This window comes from Gallinula chloropus (genome assembly GCF_964237585.1).
Source record: "Gallinula chloropus genome assembly, chromosome: 5".
NCBI lineage: Eukaryota > Metazoa > Chordata > Aves > Gruiformes > Rallidae > Gallinula > Gallinula chloropus.
The window spans coordinates 60,016,650-60,039,992 of NC_140090.1; the positions used below are offsets into that span (position 1 = coordinate 60,016,650).

The 23,343-nt window shown below is 43.8% G+C and overlaps 1 protein-coding gene and 1 long non-coding RNA gene across 2 annotated transcripts; one reads left to right on the forward strand and one right to left on the reverse strand.

The window, feature by feature from the left end:
* The first annotated feature begins 267 nt into the window (after positions 1-267).
* Positions 268-6,032, forward strand: LOC311192339. The gene is made up of 3 exons (XR_014617335.1): positions 268-314; positions 931-1,002; positions 5,906-6,032. It is a non-coding gene; the product is annotated as an uncharacterized lncRNA (long non-coding RNA).
* ANXA7 (annexin A7) lies at positions 3,098-14,052 on the reverse strand (the record flags this gene model as incomplete). The annotated part of the gene is made up of 12 exons (XM_084264798.1): positions 3,098-3,433; positions 3,911-4,023; positions 5,207-5,282; positions 5,390-5,560; positions 7,069-7,239; positions 8,449-8,562; positions 9,215-9,309; positions 9,598-9,700; positions 10,074-10,117; positions 10,967-11,074; positions 11,354-11,573; positions 13,996-14,052. The coding sequence occupies 12 exons, from the start codon at positions 14,050-14,052 to the stop codon at positions 3,311-3,313; spliced, it is 1,395 nt and encodes a 464-aa protein (XP_084120924.1). The 3' UTR covers positions 3,098-3,310.
* Positions 14,053-23,343: the final 9,291 nt, after the last annotated feature.

Here is a 23,343-nt window from a genome sequence, read left to right on the forward strand (position 1 = left end):
TTCTACAAGCTTGGAAGAGCAGGGTTAGTCGGCTTGAGCTAAGTGTTCAAGACCGTGGTGTGTGTTGGGGCTGCATTTTGGGCAGAGGGGTGGAGGTCTGACTGGATTTACTCTTTCTGGTATGTTCTTTTTAAAGTAAGAACAGGCTGCTGAACAGGATGTGTATTGACATAAAGAAAAATAAGAAGCACACTGAAAATAAAAAGCACACTATTGCTAATGGAGTTTTAATGTTTGTTTTTACTTTATTGCAGACACATTCTAATTGGAAACTCTTCTCAAAGTGTGAGTGCAGAAGATCAAGTTAAAAACTTGTAAGTAGTTGTTTTGTGGTTTGGGTTTTTTCTTTTTTAATTAAGCACCCCCATAGTGAGCTGTGTAGTCTGTGTATGATGTCACAGTAGAGCAGAACAAACACATGATGAACAACATGATGGTCCCTTCGTCCTTGTAAGAGCTAGTGGAAAATTTCTCAACCTCACAGTATTTTTCACTATTTGATATTAGAATCTTAGTTTTGATTAATAAACTGACTAGCTGGAGTTGTGTATGCAGACAAAACACAGGTTCAGGCCTGTCTGGAAGGACCTTGTTGTAACTGGAGAGAGCTGGTTCTGATACTTGTATGGCAGTGAGTGCTGGGCTGCAGTGGTGCACCCCCCTCAGGGGTTCCTTTCCGATACCCATTTCGTTTTCTCAAGGGCTCCCTCGGCCTATCTGTTGTCTGTAGTAGTTCTTGCCAGATAGGAAGGCAGATATGCAGTGAAGAAAATCTCTTGGGCAGTTGTTATTGACCTGATTTCTCCTCTCATGCAGTGTGTGTGACTCCTCTTAGCCTTTAAGCAAGTAGTGAGGTAGCATGATTATGGCTGTGGGTGTTCTTTGTTTGGAAAGCAGGTACTCATTTTCTTACTGCTGTGTTTCTGAAAGGTGGGCTCCTGACTTGTCTCTAATTCTTGCGTTGTTGGGGAAAAGAAATTACATCCTCCCTTCCAGAAAACCGTAAGTACTTCGCACCGCTCATTTTCTGCTTTCAGTGTTTTAAGCATAGAGGGGAAAAAAAGTCTGTGTGTCCCTAGTCAGCTGTTCTTGGGTCTCATAAATTGCTCTGTGGGCCAAAGGACACAGGTAGCAGAGTGGAGAGAGGCCTGAGTGGTCCCTGGGCTGCTGTGGGCTCAGCAGACACCCCTGGCTCCCCACAACAGGGTCTGCTTCCCTCAGCTGCTGGGCTAACCTGGCATCTGTGGGACAGGGGTGAGGTGGGCTTCCCAGCCATGGGTGCCAGAAACCTGCTGCCACCCGGGGAGCCAGAGGGGATGGAGCAGCCTGGCTCCTGGCCCGTACAGGTATTGTGTTGAATGGCAAACACGCAGCTCCAGCACCCACGCCCGTTTGTAGTGTGACACACTGGCTTTCCTTCCAAGGCTTACCACATTCCAGCTGTGGAATGGAGAAATCGACGCAGCTCTAACTACTGAGTTGTGAAGATTCTGCCAGAAAGACGGATGGTTGGGATTAGGGGTGATTTTCTCTTAGAAGGAGGTGGGTCCCTTCTGGTTTAAGTCTGAACACCTCCTGAGAGGAACAGTCTCGTAAACAGCTTTCTTTTTTATAATGTTTAATCTTGAAAGAAAGATACGGCCCCTTCACAGGCACGACACACAGAATCGCTTCATTCTTCCTGTGCTGGTTTTTCACTGCCATTTCATTTTCAGTCATTCAAGCCTTGTTGCCCAGTTAACCAGTCTGTTCCTAGCATGTAATGGGAGTACTTTTTGCCACTGAACAGATGACTGCTGTGAGGACGTAGAACCCAGCCTATCCCTTCCTTGTAGCAGTTGTTACGTAGAAGCTGGACTTCACTGATGTGTTGCTTTGAATGACAAGTGAAAAGGCTGGGATTTTTTTAGTCACATAAAAAGATTGAGATGCACTCAAATGCTTTAATTATTTAAGTGATAAGCTTCACTTGGGAAGAAGTTTGCTCAAGAGTAAAGAAACAGGAATTGAAGGTTGTGAGACTCTTGGTCAAGCTTGGGAAGTTACTGACAGCTGTATATGTATGTCTGTGTACGTACGTATCGGGAGAGAGTTGCACCAAGGATGATCAATGCACAGTGGAATGTCTTTGAGCTACCCAGATTAACTTTCATCTGTTGTTTGTAATTAAAATAATTAACTTTAGTCCGACCCAGGAATTTTAAACTGATGTGCATTGCTAGGGTTAATACAAACTTTTTCTGGTAAGTCAGATGGAGGTTGCATAACACTGATGTAAATGAAATAGGTCAGGTCTCTTGGTATGGTGAACTTGTGCAATTGGCAGACCCCTCCATGTACGTGCTCTGTAAGAGTGAAAGGTGTGCCATATTAGAACCAATTCCCCCATGCCTAGCTTTTGCTTTGAGGGGTAAGAGAAACAGGGCTTTGCTGGTTTCAGTAGGGTGACCTGTACAATTGTCACTTGTTAAAGCCTGGCTTAGAAATGTTAGGAACCACGTTTCTGGCTGCTGGCCTTGAAGCGCCTGTTACATTCATGGCTGGGGACAGATTCACAGTGGCTTTCTAAAAAACAAATGTGCTATTCAAAGCTGTTCTTTATAGATCCTTCAAAAACATCCACATTTGTATTGTCTAGGTCACAGTCGCTTTCAGTTTGGATTTACACATGTTCTGTAGTGTCAGCATGTAGATCCTGGCTTTTTTCATTGCTTGGTCATTTGCTGTATAACCTGCTCCTTTACAGGGGGATACTTCAAAATTCAATCCAAAATGATTTCTCCTTTCCTTGCTGCCTTAAGCATAATGGTAACTAACCACTAATGTGAACTAATTGTCAAAATTCAATAGCGGGTGCAGTCAGATTCTGCCACGGTCCTTAAACTCTCAGTGGGATGGGATTTAACTTTCAGCACTGTAATGGAGAGACATTAAGGGGGGTGGCATAAAATACATCCACAGCTAGCTCAGCAGTTACATTTAGGTATTTCAGGAAACTAGTTGAGTGCTGGAGAGTGGCTGAGACAGTTTAACCTTGCAGGAGTCTGGCAGAGGGGTTTTGTCTGGGTCAAAAGGACTAAGGCTCAGGGGCTAATAGATAAGATACATCTTTTATTATACAATATATTATGTGCTGTAAATTAAGGCGATTTTAAGTGCAACAAGCTTGCTGAATCATCAGGAAGGCATACTTGATTATACACAGTTTAAAATTTTTCTTGTACACACAAGGATAGTCGGTGTCTGCATGAAGCATGTTACAGCTCCTCCAGTTTGTTTTAAAAAGAAAATAAAAAACCAGATAATCCTCCTATTGACCAACAATCGCCAGCAGCAGACGCCGGTAGTCACCGCTAGTGTCGCTTGCTATCATCGTAGCCAGAGTCTTCTGATACATTTGTGTGAACACCTGTTTAATCTGCACAAGGTCAATCTATGCAAAGAAAGAAAGGAAAAGCAGAGCAGAACTTCAACACAGTGTATGATTTGAACCCCTGAACAGTCACCCCACATCTCCTGCCTCACAGACAAGGACGCGTGCCAAGGGTGAAATGTGCCACTGATCTGCAGGCCCTGCGAGCCAGCTGGTCCCACTGAAGTCAGAGGAGCAGCTGTTCTTGCTTTGTTACAGCCACAGCATCCTCACTCAGCAGAAACCATTAAACTTGAGGTGCTCATCTGTGGCATGGACAGGCAGACACAGTTGAGGAAGACAGGCACTGCCTAGCCAGAGATAATCAAACTGCTAGATAAAAGCTGGCTTTAAAAGAAGTTAACGTGTTCATCTAAATCGGAACCCCGTAAAAGTTCTATTGCAATACACAGCTGTGAACGAAGGACCAAGTGAAAAGCTGGTTGGGGTACACAGCTGTCCACTACAGTGACATTTACAGAGAAGAAGGGGTCTTACCTCACTGCGAGTGACTATAATTCTGATGAGGGTGGAGTCATCAGTGCCAGCTCCTTTCATAGAATAATAGAGTCTTTCTGCGAAAAAGGCTGGGCGATTTAAAGCACATTGCACTGCAACAGAGCAGATGGTCAGGATTAGTTCCAGCAGTGGATGCCGCACAGCGATACCTGGCAGGATCAAGCCAGGGGTTTTGCTGCAGGCAGCTAGAGGTGGGTATTGCTGAAGATCCGGTCACTGTGGATTACAGGAACTAGAGCTGAGCTAAAGAGCTAAAAGCCGTAGAGCTAAGCTGACCAAATGAGTTTATTCCTTCACAGGAAGACCTATGGTTACAAGCCATTAATGCCTTTGGAAGTGCTTTTCAAACCTGGCTGAAACCTTAATTCTCAAATAGGTGATGTACAAACAGTTCTCCTTCTATAGCTGGTTCTTGGATACAGGGACTTCACTCCTGTTCCATCACTAGAGTCTCACTCGGAAAAGTAAAACTGCAAAAAGTTCTCACTCCAGTAATTACAGAATGGGTCTTGTTTCAGTTAGATTGCTCACTCTGAGTTGAGCCTTTATTCTGTTACATGATTCTCAAAGCTCAATTTTTTCCAGAATATTATCTGGGAAATTCTTGCTGCTTCATCATGGCTACAGATATGTTGTCATATTGATAAGTACTGGTAGGACTGGTGTCTGCAGACTTGCTAGTGAATCATACTGACTCTCACCGTCAGCAAAGTGTGCTAAATTTGAACTGCTTTCCTGTACCACGTCAGCAGGAAGAACTGAATTCAAAACAGGTCTTCTGTTTTGCTGAGGTTTTCTTTAGCAAATGCTGAGCTTCTTGGGGTAGGTGGCAGTGGGGAAGAGGGGTGGATAAAGTAGGTCTGTGTTGGTTCTGAGTTCATGTGTGAGGGTGGCTCAGCCATCTCTGCCGAGGTGCCACACAGCCAGAGTCACAGCTCTGTTACCCCGGCACTTGCACCGTTTCACAGAGCTCTGGAAAAAATACAACCACAAGCACTAACCAGTGGCCCCTGTTCCTGTGCAGCCGCCTGCCTTGCCAGCCAGGTGACAAGTAGTTCTGTGTGGCCTTCTCTCATTTCAACCCGACTTTGTCATGGTGGATGCTTATTTTCTCCAGTTAAGTGTAATGTGAATAACTGAAGTTGTATTCGTGCTGGCAGTGACAGGGGGTGTGCTCATTTGACATATGGCCAGTGTAGAATTGGATTCTTCTTCAGCTACAGTTAGAGGGCTTAATTCTTAAGGGATAAGGGGAGGGAAGAATGTGTCACTTACAAATAGTCTTCAAACCACGTTCCACATTTCCAGAAAACTCTCGGTCAATGCTGCTTAATAAGTCACGATTAGCAATCTACAAAGAAATGAGATTAATGTGTGGGTAACAGTGAAGTAACAACCACAACCTTAATTTAAAATTACACTAACCAAGCTCATTTAAAATCAGTGAAGAGCTCCTACCCTGGAATATGCCTCAACCGTTGCTTTCAGCTGGGGAAAACTTCTGCTTGCCAGAACCATGTTAAAACAAGATTCATCAGTCCCAAGTTTCCCTTCACCTGCTTGGTACAGACGCTGAGCATCTTCTTGAGCTTTTTGATAATCCACAGTTTGATTCTCATCCCGATTACCCTAAAAGCAAAGATAACAGATGTCAATCGAAGTTACAGAGGGAAGGCTATGCTTTAACTGCTTGTGGTGCAGACCCCAAGCATGTCTCTTCACAGCTTAAAGCAGAAAGAGTAGTAATCGGTTTGAAATGCTTTACACTGCTTTAAAGCTGCTCTTTGGTTCAGTATTTCCTATAGACAGCGAATGTGGAAGTAGCCCTACTCACCTGCAGGGTGTCATCTGAACTGTAGATACACTGACTCAGATAATGTCACCCCAGCTTACCCTTTCATAGTTGTAAGTACTGTACTTTGCTCTCTGTTTTACTTAATACTGTAAGTTTTCTCTTGCTTTGTTTGTTTCTAGGCTTCAAGTTGCAAAGAATCTTCCCAAACGAACTAGTGAATTATCTTACTGAACATGCGCACCTGAAATACCTCAGGTCTTCTGTTTTATTTAGAATTTGTTAACTTCAAGTTAGAATGTCTCCAGGAAGCACTTACTATAGTTGTAGAATGTCAATAGGGCTTATATGACATTTTATGTGCTTTGGTCGGGTTGTTAGGGGTTTTTTTGTGGGGGGTGGGGAGGGGAGGGTGTTTGCTGCCAGCTGCATGGATGGATACTGCTAAATATACTGGCTGAGTAGGCTGAATACATGCTCTCAAACACTGCTGTATCTAGAGCAGTTAATACAATATTTAAATGATGTGGTTGTCAATGATTGTACAGAACTGATTTATCAAAATAAAAGCTAGCAGCATGAGCTTCTCAAGGTTGGCTTTCTTGTGGGTTTTGACTTTTAAATCCGAATACCTCATGCACAGCTGAACTCCCACAAAGGTAGAGGCAAACAAGGTAGTGTCACAGAAATTGCTCAGAGCAATCTGGGAAGTCGCATTAGTACCTATTTCTTCCTAAACATGGATAACTGCAACTTACTGTTCTTCAAGGTGAGAAGAGCCCTAGTAAATGATAGGCGATAAGCAAGCTCTGGTGTTCACCTGAGTTCAATAGTAGCACCTCCCTGTGCTACTGGTGGTGTCAAGGGAGTGTGGTGTAAGTTGGGACGCAAGTTCTGTGCTGCAGTGCCTCTTAGCTTGTTTGTAGGGATTCTCACAGGTATTCTACATACCATAAAGGTTATCCTATTGGATTTACCCAGATTATTTTCTTAATGTATGCAAAAAATAAGAAGCATCTTGCTTTACGAACCGTGTGGAGCACTGTTTTGTAGTACCACCTGATCACATCTGCACAACAAGTATTTACACATGAATTCATTGAATACAGGGTGCTAGATTGGGTCACAGTTCACCATAGATTTGCACATAGGAAGTGTCTCTTCCTTGAGGAGAGGCTGGTGTGTCAGATCTTGTCACTAGGGAATAAATTTATGACCCAGGGCTAATTTCTTAAAATTCTGGCTCTTGTTAAGCATACATTTATTTATGGAGGCATTATGACTACGTGCATCAAAGTCAGACTGTGCACCGTTATCTTACCAAACAGAATTAAATTAAGCTCACTTGGCACATAGATACAAGTAATCGTTCAAAGTGTCCTGACGTGTCTGCTCGGATGTCCTGCTCCAGGTCCCTTCCAAACTCGGATTTGTAGCAGCTCACGATGTCCCGTATTTCCTGGTTTGTCCGCGTGCAGAGGATCTCAATGAGCACTCTCTCCTGAGTGCCTGCTCCCTGTAGGCAGAGGAAAGGAGGGTGTAACCACAAAGCACTACCTATTCAGTTTCCTTCAGCTGTGAAATCAAGCAATTATGTGTCATTTCAAAGCTTCATACAGTCTCCATTGTAAGAACAGTATCCTTGCTCTGTCAGAGCACCAAGTCTTCTCTATACTTAAAATGCAGTGAAAAAATACCCTAAAACTGTACCTCCACGACAGTGACATCAGCCCAGGTTAACTGGAAGAGGGTTCAGTAAGGGAATTCTTTAGCAACCTTCATCTGGAAACATACAGGTAGAGCCCTATGGTAATCATTAAAGCCACAGATATACATGTAAATTCTGTTCTGGTCAGTGTACAAGTGTGCTCCCTATTGCAAATGTGGACACTTCCTCAATGTGGAGCACGAGCAGAACTTCTCACAGCTGCTTCCCTGTCACCAGGATAAAAGTTAACTGAGTTCTGTGTACAGTGTGCTCTTACTGGCACAACTGTCTCTATTCAGGCAAGGATTAGATAGGAATGGATCTGTATGGGGCTTCTAGGTAATGTTATAATGATACTGAAATGGTCAAAAATGACTGTTGCCTCCATTAACCCAGATCTTCATTTGAGCACCATATTCTTTAGAAGGTCTGCATTCATACATGGGTTCAGTTACTCGTTTCCAGTATCAGCCAGTGCTAGCTGCTGCAGCTCAGATAGGCAAGTAATTCTAGTCAACTGGATGTACCACTTTACCTGTCTTAAAACTTTAAATGCTCCAGCTGGCCTAATCTCTAAGGCAGTCTTAATACTGGAACAGATACATACATCACCTGACCTTAAGGAACTATTTTTTCATTGCTATCCTCCAAAAAACCCAAACCACAAACCTGGGATAATCCATGGGTAGGTACCTTTCAGTAACAATGTTTTGTTCCCAGCGAGCCGTAGACACCTTCCATTTGAGTTGTGGTTTTAACAGCATCCTGGCCCTCTCTACATTCAAGCAAAAACTGTAACCAAGTGGCAGAGCATGAAGTTCTGTCCCCGGGCGTTTCACATGGATGGAGAGCTGCTGTGAGCTGGCTGAGCCTGCAGAAATTGGCTGGAACAGCCCCATCGTCCTGATACTTGTTTGCCACTACAGGACTTTCCAACAATACGGGGTCAGGTATTCTTTTTTCTTACATGAGCATTTTAAGAGAGTTTTAACTGTTTTGTTCCCAAGAAAACTTTACCTTCATTGCATGACGTAAACTCCAGGCATCATAGTAGGTGCTAGGCATGAAGAGTGCTAGAATCAATTCTTCCACATTTCCACTTAACTCGGACTTCAGGTCTTTAATTAAATCCTGTTCAATTATAAACACAAAAAAAAAGGCTTTGGAGAGTGTTAGCCATGTAGATTATATACTGAAAAAGGTTAAACTAGCACGCACTTTTGTGTCTGATTTCTACCCTTTTGCTGGTTTTCCTGCAAAGCTTTTATTTTATTTCTTACAAACAATTTCCCTCTGATGGCTTACCTCATGTCCATTATCTCCTCTAGGACCTAGTCAGGTCCTGGAAAATGCCACAACTTTACATTGCAAAAATGAGGGAGGGAACAAGTGAAGTCATCTTGCCCTTTTACTGACCAACCAATCCTCAACCAGATTCTCAGTTTGTTTCTTACCCAAAAAACAGGTTTCAGTGCTGCTTTGTGTGCATAAGAAACCACTGTAGTTTCACACACTAATATAAAGACAGTTTCAGCTTGATTATTTTCTATCTATCAAGTCTTACAAAAGCAGAGGAGCTTTTAGTTTGGTCAGGGCACAGAGTCAGCCCCTAACCTTCCCCTGCCTTAGCCAGGTATCGGGACAACACAGTGTTAAATACCAGATGTCCCCCACTACGCAAAGAATATGCCCAAAGCATTCCTCACTAAAATGTAACTGGGCACTTAAAGCAGCAGCTGAAAGTCTGGGTTTGTGTACAGATTGAAAGAACTAGTGAACGTACCTTGCCATACATCGTCTTGAAAGCTGCCTTGATTTTCTGCCTTTGGTCATTGGAGCGGTTAGCAACAACACTGATTATGGCCTGCTCATCAGTTCCTTGGAAAGAGAAGGACCATTTCATGTAAGAACTCTTAGTAATCCCTTGGGGACTATGCATTTTATAATCTTGCATTTAGGTATAATGACATAATAAAAGACTACTGTTTAAATCTACAAAATTTTCTGTGTAATGTCGTCTACTAAATTGCCTGAGTCATTTTGAAAGTGTGGCTTTTGAAACGCTTGGGGAGGAAGAATGTATGGTTAAGTAAAAGTTAAAGGAAATAACAAAATGGTGTTAAGAAGTTAGCTGAATGTAAATTGGAGCTTCTCTTGCTTACTTACCAAACCCCTTCATGGCTTTGCGCAGAACTTCTGCGTCCCTTCCGGCATCAAAGTTCGGAGCGGCTTGGATGGTGCCCTGGGTACACTGGACCATTGCTGCAGGCTGGAGGAGGAGAGTCACTTGTAACTAGCTATCCCGCGTAACATAAACTCTCATTACAATCCCAACCTTGGAATCAGCACTTCAGGAGCTCCCTGTTTCTTTCTCTGACATGGAATCAGGACAACATGTAGCTGTGCTGAAGGGCTTTGGCCCACTGATGCCACAGCCCTGCCTTTACCCACTTGCATGGATGAAGATCTGCTTGAGTGAGTCTACACAGAGGCAGGGATATGGTTTTGACCAGGCTGCTCTCTGAACATAGCTGGGAACTCTTGATGCAGAACACACTGTGAATTGTTTGGAACCAGTTGTAAAACCATTAACATTACAGAAACCACAAAAGAGTGACTATAGAAGAGGATGCAGCACATACCGGACCAGGCATGGGTGATGGTGCTTGTCCACCAGGATATCCGACTGAAAGTAAGTGTAGGAACAACATAAAAGGAATTCGTTAGGTCTCCCCTGCTTGTGCAAAAGCTATCTAATCTGAAAATAAAGCATTTACAGACCTAGCACTGCACCAAAACCATTTCCTAGGTAATGCTACATATCATCAGTAACTGACCATCTTGCCCTTGGGAATGATGGGAAGAAGCAATCAACAGATCCGTTCTGGTAGTTACACCAGCAAGGCATTCTAAAAACTGCATTTACTGGTGTTGTGGGAGCTGGAAGGATCGATCTCTCCTTGCTATTGCTATCTTAAACAAAATCCAAGATAGCCCATGCAAATGAAGAGCGTGTCCTCCATACTCCCTTTTAAAAGCTGTATACTTTCAAGTATCTAGCAGGTAATAGATAAAAACTATTAATTCATTAATTCATTGGTGCAGGAAGAATTGAAGGAATCTCATTTTGTGATCAAAAGCAGTGTGAATACAAAACCTGTATTTTTTCTGGAATTTTATTATCCATACTACCTATGTATGACACCATTTTAACAGCAGGTCAGTTGTTTAAATTAGAGTTAACAAAGTAATCATTTAAAAAAATAGTTTTGCTGCTCTGAATTTCTTGCAAACACAGCTGAGACATTCCAGGACAAAGATCCTCTTGACGGTAACCGACCACTCAGCATTAAAAGCCCTGCACTGTTGTTAAGCAATCATGTGCATTCTCCTTTCTGCTTCCTCTGTCAAGAAAGGTGGTAGGAGGTGTATGTACAGCACGTGAACCTCAACAGCTAAAAGTAACAGGTAGGGGCCTAATTTGTTACTACCTGTCCGGGATCTCTTGGTTTAACCTTGTATGTATACGACATACCTGGAATCTGTGCTGGTCCACCTCCAGCATAGCTTTGGGCAGGAGGCTGCGGATAGCCCCCAAAGCCAGGGCCAGCGGGAGGCACCCCAAACCCAGGGCCTGCAGGGGCTAGGAGAAGAAGAAAGGCTTAATGTTTTGGACTTGACTTCTGGCACAACATAAGCAGGTTACTGAGCAGAGCTATGCAAGAGGTTAATTTCTCTCTGTCTGCGCAGTGGCCCAAAGCCGTCAGGGCCCTGCCCTGCCGTCAGCAGTGTCTGGCTGCCTACGTGCTGCTGCCTAAAGTGACTGCTGAACAAAGCTGCTTTGCTTTACTGCTGCTACCAGGAACAGGGAAGGGTTACATCACTCTCAAGGGAGGGAAGTTACTCTAACAAAGGATCTTACCTCCAGGATAAGCTGGCATTCCTCCAGCCTGGGGGGCTCCAGGGTAGCCCCCAGGGGCAGGGTAGCCCCCTGGGGCAGGATATCCTGCTGCCCCTGGATAGCCAGCACTGGGTGGTGCTGCAGGATAGGTCCCTCCTCCTGCTGGAGGGTATCCTCCGGGAACGGTGGGGGGGTAGGAGTACTGGCCAGCTGGTGGATAGACAGACTCTTGTCCTGTCGGCTGAAACACAAAAAGGGGATGTCTGTGTGGCTGCCAACAGGACAGCAGAGTAAACATTCTCATGGTACCAAAATGTCCAAGTGTGTAATAATGTCAGTTGTATCATTAGATTCAGCACTTGAAGCAGCCCCCTGGTTGGTTTTTCTGATGCATTTCCCATGCTGAACAGCAAATCCACAGCCTCTCTGTGCCCCTGCTCCAGCGTTTGCAGGAGCGCTTCCTGCTCCTCCTGTTTGTCCATGTGTCTGTCATATGGGCAGGCCATAACTGGACATTGTATTCCAGATGTGACCTCATGAGCACTAAGCACAAAGGAGTAATCATTTCCCTTGACCTGCTGGCTTTGCTCTTGCTAAAGCCTGGTCTGTCATTATTAGCCTTCCTCCCCAGGGACATGCACTGCTGAGCCCCATTCAACCTGGCAACCACCAGAGCCTGGTCCTTTACTGGAAAGCTGCTACTCCTATCCCACCTAAGAGGTGAGCTCAGCTAGGCTTGCTTTCTATGAATCATTAGGAGCACACCTCCTGCTTATATAGGGCTTTCAGGAGCTTAGTGTCTTTGAATCTTCTGCTTCTCTTGCACAACCAGTAATTTCAAATGCTTCATGGTGAGAACAGACAAGAGCTGGTTTGGTTTTTTTTTTCTCTCAATTTCCTTTGGAATCCAGGTTATGAGGCATGGATGTTCAATGACTGAATCTGCACCACTGAGTCAGACCAAGCACTTATGACAGGTCAAGTCAACCTTGTGATTCTGTGATCTATATGCCTTCGCTTTGCTATGTGGATGGCTTAGCTGTCATACCATAAAAGTTGCAATCAGAATGTATTGAAGTACATAAGAAACACTTTACTGGAATGATCAGGATCTCTCACAAACCTTCTAAGTTAGAAGTCATACACTTGATCTTAAAAATCAGGTATTTAAACTCAGCTTCATAACAAAGCATATTGTATGGACTGCTCACTTGCTGGGAATCGTCTTTACCAACTAGCTTTAGACATATGGGTCACACATTACACGCAGCACATACTTATTCTTCAGCCAGAAAACAGAAATAAACCCTCAGATTACCATGCCTAGGCTATATAATATTCTCTTCCTCAGTGGTACAGTCTAACCTTTCCCTGCCAGATACAACAGAAAGATTTTAATGGAATTGAGATTCACAAATCCAAAATTAGGATCCTCAAAACTCCTGCTTACTATCACTACTGCATAAGAAAATTATTTCTCTTTGTTTTTTGCACTGGTTGCCACTTTGTACATCATAAATGAGACTAGGAAACCTAGAACTACTGATATTGAATCTAAAAGGTCTTTTAAATTAATCCATTGAAGCCAGCTATATTGTAGATGCTAGCTAAGAAAAGAGCATTTTCAAATGTAGTTAAATTACAGCTATAATCATGCCAATTCAGCAGAACCTTGAGCAGGGAAGAAAAATCCTGGAGTTAAGAACCTGTTTCCTAACATGTCTGTAGTTTGACTGACTTCAGTGTCTTAGAGGGAGTAAGGTTAAATTGTAAAGCAAAATAATGAGAGAATTTATTGCATGTATTTATAGGTTTTCAGTAACTTAATGAGGTCCAGGCTGTGCTCCATGCTTAGGCCTAGTTCTGTGGTACATAAAAGACAGAGCATACACAATTCCCAGAATCGCAGCAGGATCAGTGCCACGCTAATAGAAGCACACAGCTGCCTCTAACTCTGAAAAGTGATACAGATGAATCAAAAAGAGTGTGGCAGCCACATCTGATACATTCCAGCCTTCTGCTCAGTTTCACTGGAATTCGTAGTCCATTCACTCATGAGCTGAAGGTGGAACAAAGTCCTGTGGCTGAAGGATGGGGGTCAAAGTCAAGATAGGGTGTCCTTTATCCTCAGAAAAATATTTACTTGGTGTCGTATGACAGTTGGGCTACCTGAATAAAGCATTCCAAGGTTTTCCTGAGGGTAGTGGCTACTGAAGTATGTTTAGCAACTGTGTAAATCCTGGGATAAAGGTACATTTGGTAGAGACTGGTTCAGAGATTACCCCGACTCTGTACGTAAAGACCCTCGTATTTATGTAAGAGCTACTGACATTCAAAAAAGAAATTGCTCATATAGTTAGCTACATAAAAAGCCAAACAAACTCACAAGATAAACTAAAACAAGACCAAACCATCAAAACCCTTTCCAGAACAACAGGCAACATTAAAAAACCCCAAAACTCTTAAACTTCCTTCTTGGAATTCTTATGAGACAACTGTAAAGTCATCTTCAGGGATATATAAATGAAAACAAAGACCGTAATCTCTAGAGAATACTGTATATGAACTGACAGCTACTATTTACACACACAGGGCACAGTAAGAATGGGTATTAGCAGAATATAAATACATAAGGAGTGCAACACATTCAAGAGGTTACTTACAGGATAACCAGGGAAAGCAGGGTAGCCACCTGAAGGGGGATAACCCGGGTATGACATTCTGGGAAAAAAAAAAAAAGATATTTTCACTGTCAAGGCACTGTATCTGAGTTTGTAGTAGTTATTTGCTTGCTACTTACCTATTAAATCACTTGGATAATATGCTCAGCAGGGTTAGAATTGCTCAGGAGTACTTGTCAGCTATTAAACCCACAAAGCCCTTCATTCTGACCCTCGCAAGCAGGATTCAGAGGGGAAGAATCTTCAACCTTGCAATTAACTACCACTTTTTAGTTAGGGATAGACATTGCAGCATGGCAAGAAGCTTGAACAGCTAAAAAGAAGTCTGCAACACAGGATGCCCTTAGAGGTGCCAGCAGGAGGGTGCTGAGCCCTCTGCCAGAACACAAAGGGAAGGGCAAGGCTTAGAGCAGGGCCACAGTGCTGCTGCACCGAGCGCCTGTCTCCCGTCACCCTGCACTCCTCTGCTCCCGGGGGTAGTTCCCAGAGGTTCTGCCGTGTAAAATGATAATTTGATAGAAACATGTAATCCCCCAGCATTGCCTCATTTGTGTAAACTATTTCTGTTTCCTGCCAGTGACTGTTTATTGTAGCTCCATTTTAATTAGAGGGGCCTGGGGAGCAGACAGGACTGGGCAGAGATCAGTTGGGCAGGGAGCTTTGAGGCCGTTAGCAAAGTTATGAAATACTCAAATGGCAGGAGAGAAAAATAAATCACATTAATGCCAACTAGCCAGATTCCCTGAACAGGGCCTGGGAGTTCCTCACAGCATGCTTGTGAGACAGTATGCACCTTTGCTGCACAAAATATAAAAATCAGTGTAATGCAGCGAATGATTATTCACATTTCTAGTTATTCACTGGCCAAACCGAATGGATTTGAAAGCAGGATTTTAAGTGTTGGACTATAAAGGCAACAAGTGGCTACAGACTTAAATATCTGAGACTTAATGTGGAAAATATCAAAACTTTGCATTCACACAGGAGCCAAAACTACCCTGCAGAGAAGCACAGCTATTGCAGTCTCACACTGATAAATTTGGATCATCACTTCCAAACAAAGGGGGAAGAACAACATGAGGTGTATTTGTAAATCTATGCTTTGATCACAGACACTGCTAATGGCTATTCATTGCCTTAAGAAGAAACAACTTAAACCCATACCTGTACAGTATTTATTAGAGACAGATGCTTGAATGGAGTTTAAATTTGGCTTTTAACCTTTTTATTTTTGTTATTTCTGACTTTAACACTAATCCTAACTCCTGTCAGGAACAAGCTGACCAGCAACACTTCCTTCTGATGCCAGTTTCATTCCTTCCGCTTACAGGAAAACACTGTGTCAGCAAAACTGACTATTAAACAGACACACACTTCTTCAGCTTTTCAGGTTCATGTAATTAAGAGGACAGGATTTGAAAGCCTATAAAATTTGTCAAGGTGCACTGTATAATTTCCAGTGGCAACTCAGCTGTCTCAACAGCTGGAAAAAGTTTAACTAGGACAATCTTTTAACCACAGTAAAATATGGCAGACTCTAGACTCGGTAAGATGCATAATTTGAATGAATTTAAGTGTTCAGCTTCTCTGATTTACTAGCAAATACATTCTGGCAAAAAAGCTTTTAAAGGCAGGAGCTTCCAACGGCTCATTTTCAAGCAAACGGGACATCAAGCCTACACTGTATTTTTGACCCATGTAGACCTGTGACTTACAGTGCACCAGTAAATTGTTTAGTGCTTCCTTTACTTCTGTTGCATTGGTTCTCTTACTAGGATTCAATTTGTGATACAAGTTATTTTGGGCCAGGTACTGGGATCCCTGGTATTTTATTTAATCATCTCCCTCTTAACAAGACCTTGACTCCTGTTTGTCACTCTTCTGGCTTATGAAAACAAAACTCTTTCTGTTGCATTTGCTTGATCTAGTTTTTTTTTTCCTAAATAAAAAGGGGGAAAAAACAAAAAAAAAAAGAAAAAGAGCACTAAAAGTGTGAAATAAGGGCTGCTGCTTCCAACTGCTCCAGGCCTTTCTTCATGACAGGGTGGACATGATGCTAAATTGGAATTTCAGACTTGCCTCTGACACCAGTTACAAAAATCTCTTGAAAACTTAGTGTGAACAGAGAGCAGCATTTAGTGAAACCTCTTTCAGGATGTAGGTATGTTTTCCTGGAGGTAAATTAAGCCCCTTACACAACACCAGTACCAAACAAACACGGGACTGCTGCGGCCCCAGGACGCTGCCTCACGTATCTCACGCACACGCATCCTCACACAGAGCAGCGGCTCTGCCATTACGACTTTTATAACTAAAATACCAAAGGATTTTCCCATCAGATTTTGCTTTCCGCCCCACGTACCGGGACGGGGCACAAGGCGGGGCCCAGCCGGTGCGCGCTGAGCCGGGGCCGGGCGCTGCCACAACCCGCCCGGGGGTGAGTCAGCGGCGGCGCCGGCCAAGGGCGGCCACGAGCCGCAACACCCGCCTGCGCCCGCCAGCTCTCCCCGGCGGGCTGAACCCCAGCGGGAGGGCTGACTCTCTTTTTGCGGCAGATGCAGCCCTGACGGTGTAACTAACGTCAGGGGACGCGCTGAACTCGGCGCGTTGCGCAGAAGTTGAGGGTGTAAAAACGGAGCGGCCAACCTTCTGCTGCCGCAGCCCGGCTCCCGCGGGGGACCCCCGGCTCCTCCGCGGACTGCGCCGCTGCTGCCCACGCCCCAGCCAGCGCCACACCCGCCTCCTTTAAAGGAACCCGGTGGGGCCGCCCCTGCCCCGCCCGGAGCCGGCCTTGCCCGCCGGGAGAGCCGTCGCCCCCCCCGCCCGGTTTCGGGGCGGGAAGGGTGGTCACGCTCCCTCAGCCGCCGGCGCAGCGAGCCCTCCCGCGAAGCACTGCTGCGGTGGGCGGCAGGTATTACTCTACTCGCTTCTCCTAAGGCGACCAGGACCTCGTCCCCGCTCCGCACCGGGAGGGCAGCCCCCCAGGCCAGGGGGGTGCGGCGCTCCGGGGCGGGCCGGCGCATCCCTCGGGCGGACACCTGGCGAGTCCCGAGCCGGCTGGCGGGCGGCCGCGGCTCTGGGAACCCTGCCCGGGCTGCCGCTTGGGTTGCCCCGGGCCCCGGCACGGCCGTGCCGCGGGGCGCAGCGGGGCTGGGGCCGAGCCCTCCCCGGAGGCGGCGCGCGAGGAGCAGCTGGCGGAGCTGGGTCGGGGCCTGAGGCGAAGGGCGCACGAGTCACAGCCGACCACCCCCGCACCCGGCTGTCTCACCTGAAGGAAACCTGCAGAGCCTCCGGCTTCTCTCCCGCAGCTACACCGCAAAATGGAGGCTGTGGGGCCGGGCGGCACCCGCCCCGCCCCCGGCCCCGAGCCCGCCCCGGCCCGGCCCGGCCCACGGCCCCCGCTCCCCGCGGGCCGGGGCGCCGCGCCCGGCTCCCGGCAGGGCAGAGGCGGGCAGGCAACGGGTCCCGTCGGTCGCCCTGCTAACCCGGGGCCTCTTTCCTATCCGCGCAGGGTTGCCCCATTTCGCTGAAGGAAAGCTGCCATATGGCCAGTTCTCCCTCAAAACGGCGGAGGGGTAAGTTTCCAAGTGCCACAGAAACGCAGAGCGACTCAAGCATTAAACATGGTAAACTCCAGGCGATGCCATCCCACGGGAGTCCTTAGATACACGGCTAGGAAGGGAAGGGAGATGTCTGTTGCCCTCCAGCACCACCACAATGGAGTTGAGCACTAACACATGTCGCTCCAAATCAAGTCTGTTATCCAGTAACGCGAGTCTTTAGATCAAGATCATCATTCCGTAGGTGGCAGGTAGGCCACCAAGTCTTCTAGGCCAGAACAGAGTATAACAAGTGAAATACCTAAAAGATGTTTAGTAGAGCTGGAAGAGTTGCTCGTTTTATGTAGTTACTTGAGATGAGGACCTCGGTCCCAACAGGTCATAAAGGTAAAGTTGTCCTGACTGCTGCATACCTTTCTCTAGAGAGAAATCTTAGTCACATGTGCGCAGTTGTGGGAAGTGCACTTAGTGTTTTGTTTCTGTCTGTTGTAAGGTTTATTCATATTACCCTTAGAACAGTCATAGAATCATAAAATATCCTGAGTTGGAAGGGACCCGTAAGGATCCTTGAGTCCAACTCCCACACAGTCACCGCAGACGCATAGCCCTTCCTTTATCTGGTGGTAAATAACTCATAAAATAGTCTGACCAGCAAGATACAATTTATGATGGATCCACCCATAATATTATGTACCAGTAATTTGAGATTATTCAAAATAACTATATACTTTTTATGATAAACGTGTCTCTCAACTACTGACCATTAAAATACAAAGTTTTTACCTGTAACCTGCTACAGCACTTGAGCTCTAAATGAAACAACAGTCACTGCTCTACTTATCCTTAAAACAGCATTAAGTGCAGGCAGCAGAAAATAGGTGGGTAATAATTTACCATGTTTGCCCACTTCAAATGAAAAGCACCTAAGCCACATAAAGAATATAGTAAAGGACCTATCTGCAGCAAAATTTGGGCTTGTTCTCCCTTGATTGCCCTGAACACATGGGGAGCAGCTTTAAGAATTTAATCCTCATAGCATTCTTCAGCTGACACTCCCAGTGTATGTCTACTCTATGTCATCTCTGTTAAGCACAATTCTTTCAGGACAGGTATATATTTAAATCCCCGTTTCCATGGGAACCAAGTACACATACACAATTCTTTTATCTCTTCTATTTAGTGGACTGTTCAGATTTGGTCCATGCAGGAAAGGAACAATCTGTTTTTACAAACAAGTGGGAAAAGAAAAAGAGCAAACACTTTTAATAATGTGGCACGTGTCTGAAGAATGTATGTTAAGTGCACTGCATGCTTACATGTTAACAAGAATATCTGGAACAACTTTTTTAAAGCATTGAATGGAACAATTGCAGTCATCCTATTTCTCTCCCTATATTTAAGGAAATCCCTTTGCTTGTTACTTTAACTAGAGCCAGCACATTTAAGAAAGCTATGAAAATCCTATGCAGAGTCAAGGCAACTTCTCACTATTAAAAAATTCAACTTCAATGAAATTGTGAGACAAACTCTTGTTCTTGTCTTTTATAATATCCTTGCATCTTCTGCTGAGACATGGTACTGAACAGAATTCTGGTCTGGAGGGACTTGATCTCAACTACAGAGTGGTGTTGAGTGCTATCCATAGAGCCAAACCAAAACTTTCTTGTGAAAGTGATTTTTTGTTAATGACATAGGTCACTGACGCATCATGCTTCTCTGTACTGTGTATCCTGGGTGGAGGATTGTTTTCCACTTTAAAAATATGAAGCATTAGTCTTGCTGTTCTATTTCAGCCAATACAGTTTAATTTAAAAAAAAAAAAACACAACTTTCCTGCAGTTTGATATAAGCAACAAGATCTGGTCAGCTTTGAACCATAGGTCAAAGTATAACAAACCAACAGGATCCTGCAGTGGTCCAAGTCTAAAAACTACTAAAAATACTTTTCCTGTTACACTGCCTTGTGACTGCAGTAATTAAAATGCAGATAGTCAAAGAAGTTAGCTGTTGAGTTAACCTTTCATGTGAAATGGGATCAGAGCAAATTCAGTTCACTTTAGGAAGAGCTGTATGTATGGGTAGCTGCTCAAGTGGGAGCCATTACCCAGTGAGTCAGGGTACCACCCACTCTAGTCCGAACATCAGGACTTCACATTAAACCTTACGACAAAGTTGTCACCAGAGCCTCTAGTTCTGTTGTGTGGAACCACACTAAAAATAGGAGCTTCACACTTCCTCAAAGCACGGAAAGAGACCAGCAAGTTGTTCTGCTAGACTATTCAACAGAGCGGCATGTCCAATGATTTTCACCATCAATTTTTTAATCCTTATGATTAAAGCCATGCATTTCAGATTAGTTATTACTAGATGGCATACATCCCCAGGTTCACCAACTACACACCAACACGTTACTTCCTTGTTGCAGCAGACTTAAGTATTCTGCCAAGAAGAAACTTGGATGACTCATCTAACAGCAAACCTAAGTGACCTTCATCCCAGTATATGAAACAATCAGCAAATGAAATTGTCATTCTGGCAGTGAGGATTTTTTTCACTATCAAATTGCAGATAGCAAAATAAAGTTTGTTATTCTCACCAATAAAGAACAGTTAGTCTTACCTCCACTTTCCAAGGCTTACAACCTAAAATGTAGTTTATCAATCACTGGGCATACTGGGTCAGTTTGACACAATGTATGTTCTAAACAAGGAATTCACTTGGTCGTCCACAGAAGGCTTCACAAGAACCCATAATTAGTTAAACTACAGAAGACAGGAATTAGCACAAGCAAGGATAAGGAACTTGACAGAAAGAATAAAGACTGTATTAAATGGAATTTGTAGAATTCTGTTAAGTTGGTCTGGGATCAATCCCAATTTTCTTAACTGAGTACAACACAGAATTTAGGAATAAGCTAATGATATCTGAATAAGCTAATGATACCTGCTTACAAAACTCTGAGGTGTTATCAATACTGGGGATAATCCAATCCACAACAGATAGGTGGATTGAGATTTTTTTTAATTTAAAAGCCAGCTCATGCATGTCAGTCACAAATGACAGCAGGGGCAAGAGAAATTAAAATCAAGTTTAAACTAGGCAGTTAAGTCACCAAAGCATAAACAGTGCATCAGAGGAAAGGAGATAATGCTTAATATGCTTAGTAAAAGGAAGGCCATGGTATGATGGCTAGCTATAACAAAAAATGTATAAATACCAAGAAGAGCATGAAATAAGAACTTCAGGAAGGACAAAGGATTTATATTTAGGTATATTTTAAATAGAATTTAACATATGGTTGGCCAAGACAGGAAAGAACTGCATTTGTGATTCAGGAAACTTCTAAGGTGAAGTTAGTGGACACAGGAAACCAGAGAAGATGGCAACAAAGAGGTGTCTGCTAAACACACCAAATTAGCAGCATAAAATTCTTTTCCCAACCCAGAGAAAGACAAGACATTAACCCTTTTCTTCAGTTACATGAATTTAGAATGCCAAATTTCAATTGCTTTTCAGCTTAATCATCTTAACCAGAAGGACTCCCTTTAGGATCTTCTGATCTAGTCACCACCATCACCAGAGCCGTTCTGTGCAGCATTGACCCCAAGTGCCTGATAGCAGTCACAGGAAACCTGACTGTTGTGTTCTGCCTGTCCACAACTATCTCCTCAAGTATGTAAATGTCCCCTGCAAGCCTTGCTGCACAGCAGAACACAGGGGCGCTAATTACCATCGGCATGGGCCATTTCCATCGTGGTACACCACCACCCTTCCACTGCTGAGACTGTCAACAGTTCCCAAACGCTGGAGCATAACCAGCTCCCTCCTGCAATTTTAAGAAGGCATTGCTGTTAAAGGGAGTTCATCTTGCAAGTATTGGTTTTGATTAACACAGAGACCCTTTCATGTGCTTGTGGGTTTTGGGTCCATTTGCCCAAAGGTGTGAACGAGCACAGCCTTACTGGGCTTGGAAGATGCCAGAACAAAGCATAATGTCTGTGTGCTAATTAACCTGCAGGTTGTCAGAGGCCAACCATGCTCACTGAAAAACCCACCAGATTTCATTGCCTCTTTGTACTGCCAAAAGATGCTTTGCTAAAACTGTTCCTTTGTTGAGGCTGACTGAGATGACATGTCTGAGAAGGGTCCTAGGCAGCAGGTACTGATTTTATACATTCTTCCAACTTTTCCAAGTACACAGTAAACCCAAAGGCGACAAGAGAATCAGTTGTAACACTAATCTGTTCTGAATATTGTTATGTGTATAGAGGAAAAGAAGTCTTCCAGGATAATTTCATGCTGAGGTGAAAACTCAAGGTCAGCTCAACTAACCCAGGATTTAAAAAAAAAATCTCATTTGAGCAAGTGAATACTTGCTAGGAGCTGGTAACAGTGCCCCACGCAGGCAAGGTATTTTAAAGCCTTATACTTACCAGGAACACATGCACGTTGCCAGAAATAAATGTAATGCAATAGTGTCCAGTAAAATTGTACCTAGAGGAGTCATCTAAGAAAAAGCCTGAACATGTCACAGAGGATAGAGAAGCTCTTTAGTATATTAGTGAGGGCACTAATATGACTAAATATAATATACAGTGTGTAAAGAAGTATACCCAGAAAACTATCTATCTTACTAATTAAAGCAAGACTTTGTCAAAGTTATTTGGAGCAACACATTTTAAAGAATAACAAAAGCCCCAAATAAACAAACAAAAAAATCCCCTAATGAATCCAGGAAGTCTGTGGTTTACAAATCAATAGCAAATTAAAGCTTGAAATCCTTGGTGATGTTTCATGACTCCCAAGCTCTTCTGTTGAACTTCATGCTTTTAGGTTTCCATAAAGTGGAAGAATTTTATTAAGATACCTTTAGAAATTCCTCTCTAGATTTTCAAACTCCAGAGAAGAGATGCCTCAGATGTCCAGGCAGTAATACAGTCCAGGCTTTATGACACAGCAGAATGATGTGCTGCATTTGCATTTGCAATTGTCCTTCCTAAGAGTGGCCACTGAAATTCAGGCATTCCAAATTCCAGAGTCCAAGTAGGCTTCACAATGTACTGTTCACACAGTGAGAAGGGACAGAATGGATGGGATCAAATAAAGAGTTTTTTGGGTTTGCTTTTTTTTCCTACTCCAGTTCCAAGCAGGTGTCACTGTGCTGTCAGGAGTGCAATGGAACCTATAGATTGTGGACTGACACCTCTACTGTTGTCCTACCCAGGGAGACATAACCTCAGTCTCTTACAGTATATGTTACCATTAGCCTTCAGGTACTTTAAAGGACTGGCAAATTCCATCAGACCTTTTGTGTATCAATGATCACAAATTGATCTTTCTTCTGAGAACTTTGCATTTTGTGCATAGCTGCTTATTACATAGCACAGCTACTCAACTTGCAGAGAACTTAAAGTGTTTCTTCTTGCATTTTATCAGTTTTCCTGGCAGGGAATGCCAGGAGTTTACTGCAGAAGAGAGATCAGGGAAAGAGTATTATGCTTTTCCCCCTGGAAAGAAAGTTTCCAAACTCTTTTTGCAGTGACTGAGAGGCTTATCCAGCTTTGCTCTTTTTCTCCACCCACTTCAAGGCTTACTTTAAAAAACTTGACGTGAAAATTTGTGAAATAGATAAATGGCCAAAGTTATAAATATTTAAAAAAAAGAGATGGGAAACCAAAACATTTTCATTTGGACTAATAAAAAACAAGTGCTGACTTATTTGATGCTTACAAATAACATTTTCAAAGGTTAGAATCTTTTCTATACCTTC